The sequence below is a fragment of the Phacochoerus africanus genome, chromosome 10 (assembly GCF_016906955.1).
Source record: "Phacochoerus africanus isolate WHEZ1 chromosome 10, ROS_Pafr_v1, whole genome shotgun sequence".
In the NCBI taxonomy this organism is placed as follows: Eukaryota; Metazoa; Chordata; class Mammalia; order Artiodactyla; family Suidae; genus Phacochoerus; species Phacochoerus africanus.
The window spans coordinates 73,831,931-73,844,589 of NC_062553.1; the positions used below are offsets into that span (position 1 = coordinate 73,831,931).

At 47.0% G+C, this 12,659-nt stretch overlaps 1 protein-coding gene across 2 annotated transcripts in view; it reads left to right on the forward strand.

Annotated features, from left to right (window-relative positions):
- The window catches only part of FRAS1 (Fraser extracellular matrix complex subunit 1), a 274,927-nt gene extending 262,661 nt beyond the window's left edge, over window positions 1-12,266 (forward strand). Inside the window, exons 68-73 of one of the 2 annotated variants that reach the window (XM_047798478.1) lie at window positions 1,918-2,034; window positions 4,805-4,971; window positions 5,604-5,669; window positions 7,226-7,431; window positions 9,083-9,229; window positions 11,342-12,266. In XM_047798478.1, the coding sequence (XP_047654434.1) occupies window positions 1,918-2,034; window positions 4,805-4,971; window positions 5,604-5,669; window positions 7,226-7,431; window positions 9,083-9,229; window positions 11,342-11,935 (1,297 nt within the window). In that variant the 3' untranslated portion in view covers window positions 11,936-12,266. The remainder of the gene's footprint in view (window positions 1-1,917; window positions 2,035-4,804; window positions 4,972-5,603; window positions 5,670-7,225; window positions 7,432-9,082; window positions 9,230-11,341) is intronic. The other variant, XM_047798479.1, reaches the window with a different exon arrangement.
- Window positions 12,267-12,659: the final 393 nt, after the last annotated feature.

The window sequence follows — 12,659 nt, forward strand, 5'->3', positions numbered from 1 at the left end:
CAGCAGACATATGGATAAGTCTGGTTAGGACATTCAGAGTAGGCCTCATTAAGAAGGTACATTTGGAAGTTCCCGTCGTGGCTCAGTGGTTAACAAGTCCGACTAGGAACCATGAGGTTGCGGGTTCGATCCTTGGCCTTGCTCAGTGGGTTGGCGATCCGGCGTTGCTGTGAGCTGTGGTGTAGGTTGCAGACACAGCTCGGATCCTGTGTTGCTGTGGCTGTGGTGTAGGCCAGTGGTTACAGCTCTGATTCGACCCCTAGCCTGGGAACCTCCATATGCCACGGGTGCAGTCCTAGAAAAGACAAAAAAAAAAAAGAGAAGGTGCATTTGAGCACAGACTTGAAGGAGGTGAGGGAGAGAGCTCTGCAGATTATCTGGGGAAGGAGTTGCTGGCAAAGTTTCCAAGGTGACAAAATTTCTGGCATGCTTAGGGGGGCAGCAAGGTGGCCTGTGTGGCTGGCAGGGACTGAGTAAGGAGGAGGGTAATGGGCAGTAAGGAGGGAATAGGTGGTAAGGCAGAGCCTCACAGGCCAGGGCACGGACTCTGTCTCTCACTCCAGTGCAACAGGAGCCACTGCACTGCAGCGGGCTTTGAGGAGAGAAGCGACACAATCTGGCCTAACGTCTCGAAGGCCAGGGCTGCCTAATTAAATGTTTCTATTAATTAAGCGTTACTATGCCTATTATACAAGTTAATTTTCATGTAATTCAAATATGGCAGCCAAGGTCTTTTTGCCTACTGGTCCAAGCTTGGGAGGAAGATAAGCTGTGGCAAAACTGCAGACACACAGACACACAAACTTTCAGGGGATGGAGGTGCTTAGAAACTAAGCCCTGAAAATGTGCCTGGTTTCTCCAACACCATGAAACCACAGCAGAGGCAAAGCAAGTGCAAGGACCATCTCCCAGGTTCCCGCCTAGGCCAGTCCGCTAAACTGACCTCAGGCTGCATCCTAGGACTTTTCTTATTTTATTTATTTATTTTGCTTACCAAATTTTTGCTCTCCCTTTACTAATAAACAAATAATAGCAAAGAAACTGTCAAAGAATGTATATGGAAGATGTGAGAACCGTTCGATCACAAGAACCATATTAAAATTCACAGCCCTGTTCTCCTCAGTCAATGGATGGCAGGCTCCCAAGGCCCTTGAAGAATCTCCCTGAAGCTTCTGGATGTCTGGCTGCCTTCCAGGCAACCTGCCAGAGGTGGGCTGTGACCGGACACCAAATGTGGGAAACAAAGTGAGGTGAGAGCTATGGAGGCTCTCAGTGCCATGACCCACAGAATCCTGTGCCCCACTGTGACCTCAGAAATCCCCAGCAAGCCATCTCCTGCGAGAACCGAGATTGTTCTTCAGCTTCGTGAAAGGGAAGAGGCTATGGAGTTTGGGAGAGGAGCCTCGAAACAGAATGCCAATGAAATGGGGAGGCATTCTCTGGAGCCGGCTCATTTAACCCTGAGGCAGGGGCCAGCTGTGCAGTCAGAGCAGCAGCAGCAGCTGACGTGGTCGCATCTCAGTTAACTGAAAGCTTTTGCGGTTGAAAATCTGTAACAGGGTGTCCATCAATGACAATCACTAAACAATTGTCAAATAAGTTTCCTGGGAACCTAAAGCCAGTGATGGCCGGTTCTGTCTTGCCTTACTTGGAGCCTTTTAGATTTTTCCAGTGGGCCTTTTCCTGATGAAGAGGCCGGAGTAAATGAAAGTAGCTCTGTTTAACACCTCTGGATAGTACTGGAAGGTTAGAACAATCAGAGATGAATTCCTGAAAAATTGTGTTGACAGACGCGTCAAGCTCTTAGATGCCGAGCACAAATACAATCTGAAAACCGCTGAAGGAAGTCATTGTGTTTCGGGGTAAGTGATAATCTGTGCCTTGGTCCCTCTGACCAGTCTGCCTTCATGCTTCCAGGAAGGACTACTCTGGGGAGTACACCATCTGCCTGGTCCCTTGCACCGTGCCTCCCACCCAGCCCTGGGCGGACCCAGGAGAGAAGCCTTTGGCCTGCACCGCACACGCCCCAGAAAGGTAGGGAGACAAGCGAGCCTCATCCTCTGTGAACCTTTGTCCTCGCCAGCATTTCTTTGTAAATCAGTTTTCACTATGCCGTTCCCATCATTCACTGATGTGTAGGGATCGGGTCCTGTGACCCACATCCCCCGCTCAGGTGGAGCGAGGCAGCACTCCGCCTTCTCTTACAATGAACAAATGTCTTTTCTATGGTCTGTTTAGGGCCATGTGCTTCACATGTTGGTACCTTTTGTTGGTGATTTTGCTGTTTGAAAATGACTCCCCCAGAGTTCCCATTGTGGCTTAGCAGAATCTAATGCAACTAGCATCCATGAGGATGCAGGTTCGATCCCTGACCTCACTCAGTGGGTTAAGGATTTGGAGTTGCCGTGAGCTGTGGTGTAGGTCCCAGACACGGCTCAGATCCCACGTTGCTGTGGCTGTGGTGTAGGCCAGCAGCTGCAACTCCGATTGGACCCCTAGCCTGGGAACCTCCATATGCCACAGGTGCAGCTCTAAACAACTACAAAAACCCACAAAAAACAAACAAAAAAAAGTCCCCCACATAGCATCAAAGTGCTGTCTAGTTGCCCAAGTACAGGAAGGCAGTGATGGACCTAAGGGAGTGTTAGATAGGCTTCATCTAGGCATGGATTTCAGTGCCGCTGCTATAAGTTCTTTATGTATGTTGATGAATCAACAATGTTTATCAAATCAGGTGTCTTTGAACAGAAACATGTGTAAAACAGGGAAAGATTGATCACAGAGGAAAATGTTGTGATCAGAGGCTGCAGGACCTCAATCCTGTATTTTCCCCAGGAGCGGTGATCCCCTATCCACTCGGCGTTCACTGGAACTTTGTAAAATGTTAACTACCACCCACACATAACAAGAATCAGCTGTCCCTCCGCCCATACCCACCTCTGACCTGAGACTGTCCACATTCTGCCGATGCTCATTCATTCAGCCAGTGTTTATTCAGCTCTTACCGTGGCCTCTGCTCTGGCCTCGGCTTGGAGAGCACAGCAGAGGATGGAAGGTCACCTCTGCTCTGAGCAATGCAGAGTCTAGAGCCATCTTTCTAGAAGCTGAGCATAGTGAATAGAAACCATTTTGGAGAGTAGATGCTGAAGACAGAATCTGACATTATCGTGTAGACATGACAATTTGGAATGTGACTTTCAGATTAAGAGTCCAAGACAGCCATTGGATTTGGCGATGTGGAAGTCCTCGGTGATCCTGACAAAGGGCAGATTCAGTGGGCTGAGGGGGAGTAAAGCCTGATTGGAGAGTGGGTTCAAGACAGAGGCAAGAAAGTGGAGACAGCAGGGAAAGACAGTACTTCAGGAGTTTTGTTATAAAGGAGGTCAGAGGAGAGGGGCACCAGCAGGAAACAAGGAGGGGTCAAAGGAGGTTGTAGTTGTTCATGTTTTGTGTGTGTGTTTTTTTTTTAAAGAGAGGAACAATGATTGGAAGTGGCAAAAAAAGGAACAAAAAACCATTAACCCCATCTCCAGCCCCAGGGCGGTGTGGGTGTGGAAGTATGTGGGGTGGTGGGTGTTGCTGAATACACTGAAGACAGCCTTGCCTCACATGAAGGAGGTCCTCCCTTGTGGTCCCCATCTTTCCAGGGGGACTCCCCCTTGGGCCTAACTTTGCTCCATAGGGATGCACTAGATTTGCAACACAGAGAATAATCAAGACTGACTCGGGAAATTCAGACCTAATTCAGAAGAACTGTGTCTTCTATTATGCCCATTTTTGTGAGGTCTGTCATACATTATAACCTTATGAATCTTCATCATCACCAGCCATTATTCATTCTGTTTAATCAATAGGTATTTATTGAGTCTCACGGCCTGGTGCTATGTGGATTCTGATAATACACATGTCAACAAGAAAACCTATTTCCCCGAGTCAGATAAATGAAGTCTTGATTCAATTAATGGTTGTGTCAAAGCTGTTGAGGTGGTATCAGCCCTGGTTTGGGGGGGTTTCTCCTATACCCCTTGTTCCTCCAACACCTCAGCCCTCTCAAATCTCCCCCCTGGAGCACCTTGAGGTCAAAGCCAGGAATGGTCAGACGGACTTGATTGGAAGAGTAAAGCATTGAAATTATTACTCATGCATTATTCCTTAACAACAAAGGGATGTGTTAGGAGCCTGGCTAGCATGGAAGGTTCAGTGGTGAGCAGAGAGACATGGGCTGTGACTCTATGGAACCTGTACTGGGTGAAACCAGACTTTGGTTACATATTTAAAGGGAATATCAAATCCCAATAAGTACTATGGAAGAAAAGCACACAGTGGAGTGAGAACAGCTGATATGGGATCTGACCAGCCTGGAAGGAAAGAGGAAGAAGGTAAGCTTCCTGGAGAAAGTGGTGTTTGAGTTGCCATCTGAAGAATGAGCGTTCACCAGGCAAAGGACGGCGGACAGAAGAAGAGGGAGTGTTTCAGCAGAAGGTCCAGCAGGTCAGAGTCAGGAAACTTTAAATTCACAGCCACTAATCTCACATCGGCTCACGGGGCTTTCCAGAATGAGAGGCCCAGGAAAAGCAGAGTGTTGCAGAAGCTAGAGACCAATTTCTGCTCAAAAGACCCTCACAAGGACCTGAACTAAACAGTCTCTCGCCTGCCTGCACACCTCTCTGTATTCAGTAAACAGTTAACACCTACAGCAAAGCACAGGTCACAGTCCTGAGAAGGGTGGGGACAGGAGGGCAGCTCAAATGGCAGATGCAAGTGGACCCTGCTCTCAAGGAACTCTTGTCGTTCCCGCATTTAGATTCCTGATACCCATCGCATTCCAGCAGACCAACCGCCCCGTACCTGTCGTGTATTCGCTCAATACTGAATTCCAGCTCTGCAACAATGAGAAGGTGTTCCTGATGGATCCCAACACATCTGATATGTCACTGGCGGAAATGGATTACAAAGGGGCCTTCTCCAAAGGTAAGCCATTCCCTTCCCTCGCAGAGACTCTGCCAGAGCTGAGAAGCTTTCAGGTAGGTCCCTGGACTAGCATCTCTGCTCATCAGCTTTCGGTCACTTCTCCAGGGAAGACTGCCCCACGGAGTTACCGTCGTGGCTCAGTGGTAAACGAGTCCGACTGGGAACCATGAGGATGAGGGTTTGATCCCTGGCCTCGATCAGTGGGTGAAGGATCCATGAGCTGTGGTGAAGGTTGCAGATGCGGCTCGGATCCCGAGTTGCTGTGGCTCTTCTGTAGGCCGGCGGCTACGGCTCCGATTTGACCCCTAGCCTGGGAACCTCCATATGCCAAGGGAGCAGCCCAAGAAATGGCAAAAAAAAACCCAAAACAAAAACAAAAACAAAACAACAAAACAAAACAAAACAAAAAAACCAGGGAAGACTGCCCCTGATGCTGGTTTCAGAGCAGACAAGTTTAGTCAAGGAAAAGAGCCCTAGTCCTTCCTTCAGGTTGTTTCAAAAGGAGATCACCTTCTTGTTGCCATAACGATCGGCAGTGGACAATGTGGAAAAGCCCTCTTCCGGGTAGAAAGGACGCTCGGGTTTCTGACCACATTCTAACCCATTATCTAACTTTGGGTAACTTGCTTTAGCTCGCAGTTCCTCAGAGACGTTGCAGTCTGCCCCCAGCACCTGCCAGCCTCCAAGATCCGCCCGAGGTACCCGTCCTCTCCCACAGGCTTTCTCCACTTGAAATGGCAGCTCCCTTGCTGTGACTCTAGTCACTTTGTCCTCACCCTCCATGTTTCTGAAGCCCACATGTGTTGACATCGAGCCCCTGTTTACAGCCTGCTAGGGCTCCCTATTACCTCCGTACTCGAGTCCAGAGTCCTCAGCACCCTTGAGGAGTTTGTCTCAATATCTGAGAGTCACAGATATGAAACCCTGGACGAGCGATTTAGAATCGGGATACTAATTGAACCTATCTCATGAGCTCTTGGGAGGATTAAGGAGGATACTATGGGTAAAGAACTTGATGCCCCTAGGGAGTTCCTATTGTGGCTCAGTGGAAATGAATCCGACTAGGAATCATGAGGTTGCAGGTTCCATCCCTGGCCTGGCTCAGTGGGTTAAGGATCCGGCATTGCCGTGAGCTGTGGTGTAGGTCACAGACACGGCTTGGATCTGGCGTGGCTGTGGCTCTGGCATAGGCCAGCAGCTGTAGCTCTGATTCGACCCCTAGCCTGGGAACCTCCATTTGCTGTGGGTGCAGCCCTAAAAAGACAAAAAGAAAGAAAGAAAGAAAGAAAGAAAGAAAGAAAGAAAGAAAGAAAGAAAGAAAGAAAGAAAGAAAGAAAGAAAGAAAGAAAGAAAGAAAGAAAGAGGGAAGGAAGGAAGGAAGGAAGGAAGGAAGGAAGGAAGGAAGGAAGGAAGGAAGGAAGGAGAGAAAGAAAGAAAGAAAAGAAAAGAAAAGAAAGAACTTGATGCCTAGCAGGCACTAAGGAAAAGTAGCTACCCCAGGACTGGTACCCTTCCAGCGTTCCGTATTCTGGACATGGACTTGCTTTTGCCTATAATGCTCTCCCCAGCCTCCCCCACGCCTCCCCACGCACACACACCTGAAATGCTCCAGCTGACAAATGCCTACTCATGTTTCAGGATCCTGCTCACAGGTCATCTCCACTTTAAACTCTTCCATACCTCTCCCCAGGCAGACTTTTGTGCTCAGTGGTCTGCTCATTGGATGTCATGTAGCATCCTCTATTGTGGTAACAGCATAGTGTTGTCTTGGTTAATAGTGTGGGTTTTAGAGGCAAAGCACCTTGACTTTGAATCCCACCCTCAGCTTTGTGACTTTTAACAAGTCATGTAACTACTCAATTCCCTTGTCATAAAATTGAGCCCAACAGCAGTCCTGCCATAGGAAGGACAGTACAGTACCTAGCAAAGAGTATGAGTTTGAGATAAATGTTAGCTATTTTTAGCAGGTGCTTTGCTTTGATGTCTGTCCTCTCAGCTGGGTCTCACTCACCTTTGTGTCCCTTGCATGTAACAGTGTGTTTGCCATAACTTAGATGCCTAAGTAAATGCTCACTGATGAAGGAAGCAGTACATGAATGAATGTGTATTTTAGGGGCACGTGGACCACACAGCTCTTCACAGAAACGTACTTTTGACCCTGCAAGAGCATGTTCAATCCTTTCTATCCTTGACATCTTTTTTTTTTTTTTTCCCTTTCAAGTCTGACCTAATTAATGCCTCACAATCTTTTCAGGTCAGATCCTTTATGGCCGAGTACTTTGGAATCCAGAACAAAACCTGAATTCTGCTTACAAACTGCAGCTGGAGAAAGTCTATCTTTGCACGGGCAAGGATGGCTATGTGCCTTTCTTTGACCCCACGGGGACGATCTACAATGAAGGACCCCAGTACGGATGCATTCAGCCAAACAAACACCTCAAACACAGATTCCTGCTGCTGGTATGCTAACTGCTGGCGTTAAAGGGCGGACTCACCAGTAGATTTCCTCAGCTGAAAACCCCGCTCTTGAAACTTTTCTTTCTTTCATTCTTTCAGACCACACCCACGGCATATGGAAGTTCTCAGGCTAGGGTTTGAATCGGAGATGTAGCTGCCAGCCTGCACCACAGCCACAACAACACCAGATCTGAACCGTGTCTGCAACCTACATCATAGCTCACGGCAACACCGGATCCTTTACCCACTGAGCAAGGCCAGGGATCAAACCCGAATCTTCATGGATCCTAATTAGGTTCTTAACCCAATGAACCACAACGGGAACTCTCTTTTTTCTTTTTCTTCTTTTTTTTTTTTCTGAGAGTTTTCTACAGATGCTCTTGTTGTTGTTTCTGTCCTCTTAATAGTACATAATGCCAAATATAGGACATAATGCCAAATAGAGTGGTTATGGTGGGTAGCAAGACCAGCTGTTACTGAAGAGGAAAGTCTAAGCCAGTGTTTCTCAAAATGTGGCCCAGAGACCCATAAATATGCTCAATATTCCTTCAGGGAGCCCACAAACCCAAAACTACTTTCATAAGACTCTGATGATGCTGTTTTCATACTCATTCCCTCATGAGTGCAGAGAGTATAAAGGTGTATTGTACATGGATTCAGATTCCCCACTGTGACTAACCTTTCAAAAATATCATTTAGCGAATTTTGATTTGCTATCAAAAAACAATATCCACAATTATCTGAAAAAGACATTCAAGCATTTCTCCTTCAGAGTTCCTGCCGTGGCTCAGCAGTTAACAAATCCGATTAGGAACCATGAGGTTGCAGGTTCCATCCCTGGCCTCGCTCAGTGGGTTAAGGATCCAGCGTTGCCGTGAGCTGTGGTGTAGGTCACAGATGTGGCTCAGATACCAAGTTGCTGTGGCTGTGGCGTAGGCCAGCAGCTACAGCTCTGATTAGATCCCTAGCCTGGGAACCTCCATATGTCAAGGGTGTGACCCTAGAAAAGACAAAAAAACCCAAAAACCAAAACAAAAACCTCCCTCCTCTAACTACACAACTAGATGAGGCCAGATTTTCTTCAGAAACTTCAGTCAAAACAACATATCACAACTGATTGAATACAGAAGCAGTTGTGAGACTGCAGTTCTTTTCCAGAGATTTGCAAAGATGTAAAACAAGGCCAGCTCTCTTTTTGGGAGGTGGGTGTGATGTTACTTGTGTTAACACGTCATGCATTTCTCGTTTCTATTTTCAAATGACTTAGTCAATACGTGTTTTTCATTTTAAAAATTATTCATTGTAATGTTAATTTTAATACAGTAAATATTGACAGATATAAACCACATAAAATAAAAGCTTGTGGGGGGGTGCTAATTTCCATGACCTGGGGCCAAATAGCTTGAGAAGTGTTGGTCTAGACTCTCTCACTCATGTGTCTCGGGATCACCAGAGACCGCTAAGCATTCTCCCTTGGAGAGGGCAGTGGGTGCCCAGAGGCAGGTTCAGCTTAAGGAGAGGGCTCCAATAGTACGTATTCTCCGGACCCAGCCCCAAGGACGCATGGAGTGTACCTTTCTCCTCCCAGTGACGGCCACGGCCAGATCAGTGGTGCCACCTTCATAAACTTTGTGTCTTTTTTCTGGAATCCCAGGACCGCAGCCAGCCAGAGGTAACTGACAAGTACTTCCACGACGTGCCTTTCGAGGCCCACTTTGCTTCCGAGTTGCCTGACTTCCATGTGGTCAGTACCATGCCCGGAGTGGATGGATTTACTCTGAAGGTCGATGCGCTCTATAAGGTGAGTGTGGGAGAAGGAGAGAAGCTCGAGACCAAGATCACTTTAAAGGTTGCACAAAGGAGGATGACATTATCTCTTCAATGTCAGTTTCTTTCTTCTTCTTCTTCTTCTTTTTTTTTTTTTCCTTTTTCTTTTTAGGACCACACCTTCCACATATGGAAGTTCCCAGGCTAAGGGTCAAATTGGAGCTGCAGCTGCCAGCCTACACCACAGCCACAGCAATTCCAAATCTGAGCCACATCTGTGACCTACACCACAGCTCACAGCAACGGCAGATCCTTAACCCACTGAGTGAGACCAGCAATCAAACATGCCTCCTCATGGATGCTCATGGGGTTGGTTACCACTGAGCCACAATGTCAGTTTCCTTCCATGTCAGTTTCTTTTTTATAGCATTCTTGCTGGCAGGTCTTGTTTATTTTATTAAGCTTATCATTCACCCAGAACTTTCACATCCATCTCCAATAGACCAAAGCAATAACCAAATTCTTTAATTCGCATGTGGTCACTTGTCATAGCTCTGTGCTGAACCAGCTGATTTTCACAGGCATGTGGAAATGTTTCACAAAATCATAAATACAATCCAGTCAGTTAGAATGGCAAGAATTACTACTATTTTATAAACAAAAATACTCTTATCTCCCAGTAAAAAGCATGAACTTCCAAGATCAAATTCTACTCTTCCCTATCTCCAAATAGTAAACCATGACTTAGGATTTCAGAATTATTATCACTTTTCAGAAGTTATATAAAAGTCATGGAGGGTTTCAATGGGGATAAATGAGAGGGAAATAAAATACTTGATGACATAACTGCTCAGGAGATGCTCCAAGAAGTTTAGAAAATTTTTGTGAGTTTCTATGTATTATGCACAGAGTAGGTGCTGAGTGTACATTTGTTTAATAACTCTATTTTAGCTAAGTTCATTGATAAAAAGAAAATAAGCAGAAAAACAACGGAAGGGAATTGTTCCCTGGGAACAATTATGGTTATTACTGTTACTCCACTCCCATCAATAAAGACCAACAAATCATAAGCATTTACTTAGCTTAAAAAAAAAAAAAAAAGATAAATTCTTAGAGCTACTCCATGCAAAGATAGGGAAACTGGAAAAAAAAATGTGAATATTTGACTCAAGATTGCCTTAGTTTGGAAATGAAATAGAACCCCAGAATATTCAGTTGAGTTCTCTGTTCATAGAGAACTGAACCATTGCTCATGCTTTTTTCTTTTTTCTTCTTTTTTTAACTTCACTAAAAGCTTGATTTATTTTGCTACAGTTACACTGGTGTATTTACTAATCTTTAAATACACCACACAGTCTTAACGTCGACATTTTTTTAAAGGATGCCAGTAATGATCTGATTGATTCTATGCCTCTAAAAGCAAGAGTTGCTTGTGTGGATCCGTTTCCTTTCTTTTTTTATTGAAATATATTTGACATACAATATTATGTTAATTTCAGGTGTACTACATAGTGATTTGACATTTGCATGTACTATGAAGTGATCAGTGTGCTAAATCTAGTCACTATCTCTCCCCATAGAAAGTTCTTACAGCCTTATTAGCCATATTCCTTATGTTGTATATTACATTCCGTGGCTTATTTATTTTATAACTGGAGGTTGGTATGTCTTAAGCCCCTTCCCGTAGTTTTATCATCCCCCACACGCCCTCCTCGCTCTGGTGACTGCTCATTTGTTCTCTGTATCTAAAAGTCTGTTTCCATTGTGTTTGCTTTGTTTTTTACATGCCACATATACATGACATCATACGGTATTAGCCTTCCTCTGTCAGACTTCCTACACTCTGCATAATAACCTTCTGGGTTCCTCCCTGTTGTCATGTCCTCTTCATGGCTGAGTGTTACTCCCTTGTATGTGGACCACACCTTCTTGATCCATTCATCTGTTGGCAGTCACTTAAGTGGCTTCCATATTTTGCTGTTGTAAATAGTGCTGCCGTGAACACTGGCGTGGCCAGTGGTTTCCTTGAAACCGTTTATCTGCCGAGGCTTATGGTGGGCAGTTGTCTTTCGGATCCCTTTCCTTAGAGGTGGTCTTTTGGTACCAGTGACCTGTGGGCTTGTCTCCCCATCTCCTCCTGCTGCAGGTGGAAGCAGGACACCAGTGGTATCTGCAGGTGATCTACGTCATTGGCCCCGACACGATCTCGGGGCCCAGGGTCCAGCGCTCTCTCACCGCCCCTCTGAGGCGCCCTCGAAGGGACTTGGTGGACCCCAGTGGCTGGCTGACCCTTGACGAGTCCCTCATCTATGACAACGAAGGGGACCAAGTCAAGAACGGCACCAACATGAAGTCTCTGAATCTGGAGATGCAAGAGCCAGTTACAGCTGCTTCTCTCTCCCAAACCGGGGCGTCCATCGGCAGCGCCCTCGCGGCCATCATGCTCCTCCTTCTGGTGTTTTTGGTGGCTTGTTTCATCACCAGGAAATGCCAGAAACAGAGGAAGAAGCCGCCCACAGCGGACCTCGGGGAGGAGTACCCTCTGAACACCAAGGTGGAGGTGCCCAAGAGGGGCGCGGACAGGGTGGAGAAGAACGTGGACTGGCAGTACCGCACCGCGCGCAACGCCAACGTGCTCGGCCAGCCCGCGGGGCCCTACACCTTCAAAGGCGCTACAGTGAAGAAACTGAATCTGGAAGTCCGCGTTCACAACAATTTACAGGACGGAACCGAAGTTTAATGGAGGAGGCCCAAGTGTATTTTTTTTTTTTTTCTAAAATCATTTTTCTAAAGCGGGGCAAAATACTGGTATTTTTATAATCTTACCGGTTACAAAAGGGAAAACTGTAGCTCTGAGGGCACCCATCACATGCATCAACTCACAACTGAGCCACCTCATTAAACAAAGAACCACTGGGACAACCCTCCCCCACCGCCCCCCCACCAAGGCCGGGAAGCAGTTCTTGATCTCAGCAGAGACACATTGCTCGTTGCGCCCTTCGAAAACCTGCGTCAGGCGTTAGGTCAACAGGCGGAGCTCAGAGGCTGGGGAGGTGGTCTGGGGGTGGGGGGCGCGGGGTGGGGGCGGGATGCAGGGCCTCTGGTTTCCTCCCCCACCTCCAGCTTTCTTCGGCTCCGGCTTTTCCTGGGCCTCCTCCTGACAGCAGAATTCAGATTGCTGATGCCCGGATTCCACGCAGAATTGTGCTGATCAGCACAACCTCTGTGTCTGCTCGTTGTGCCCTCTTGACAGCCTGGCTCCCTGGCCTCTGATTGTCCTTTGCATCACCAGCCCTCTTCCCCTGGAGGTTCAGAGTGTTCTAGACTAGAGCACTTCTCCGCAGCTCCAAGGAGAAACCTTAGCCTCTCCCGTCAGGCATCAGGCACGGTGGAACACCCCGCCACACCTAACGGAGGGGACACTGAAACCCAGGGACACGAGGGACCTGGCAAGCACCTCAGAG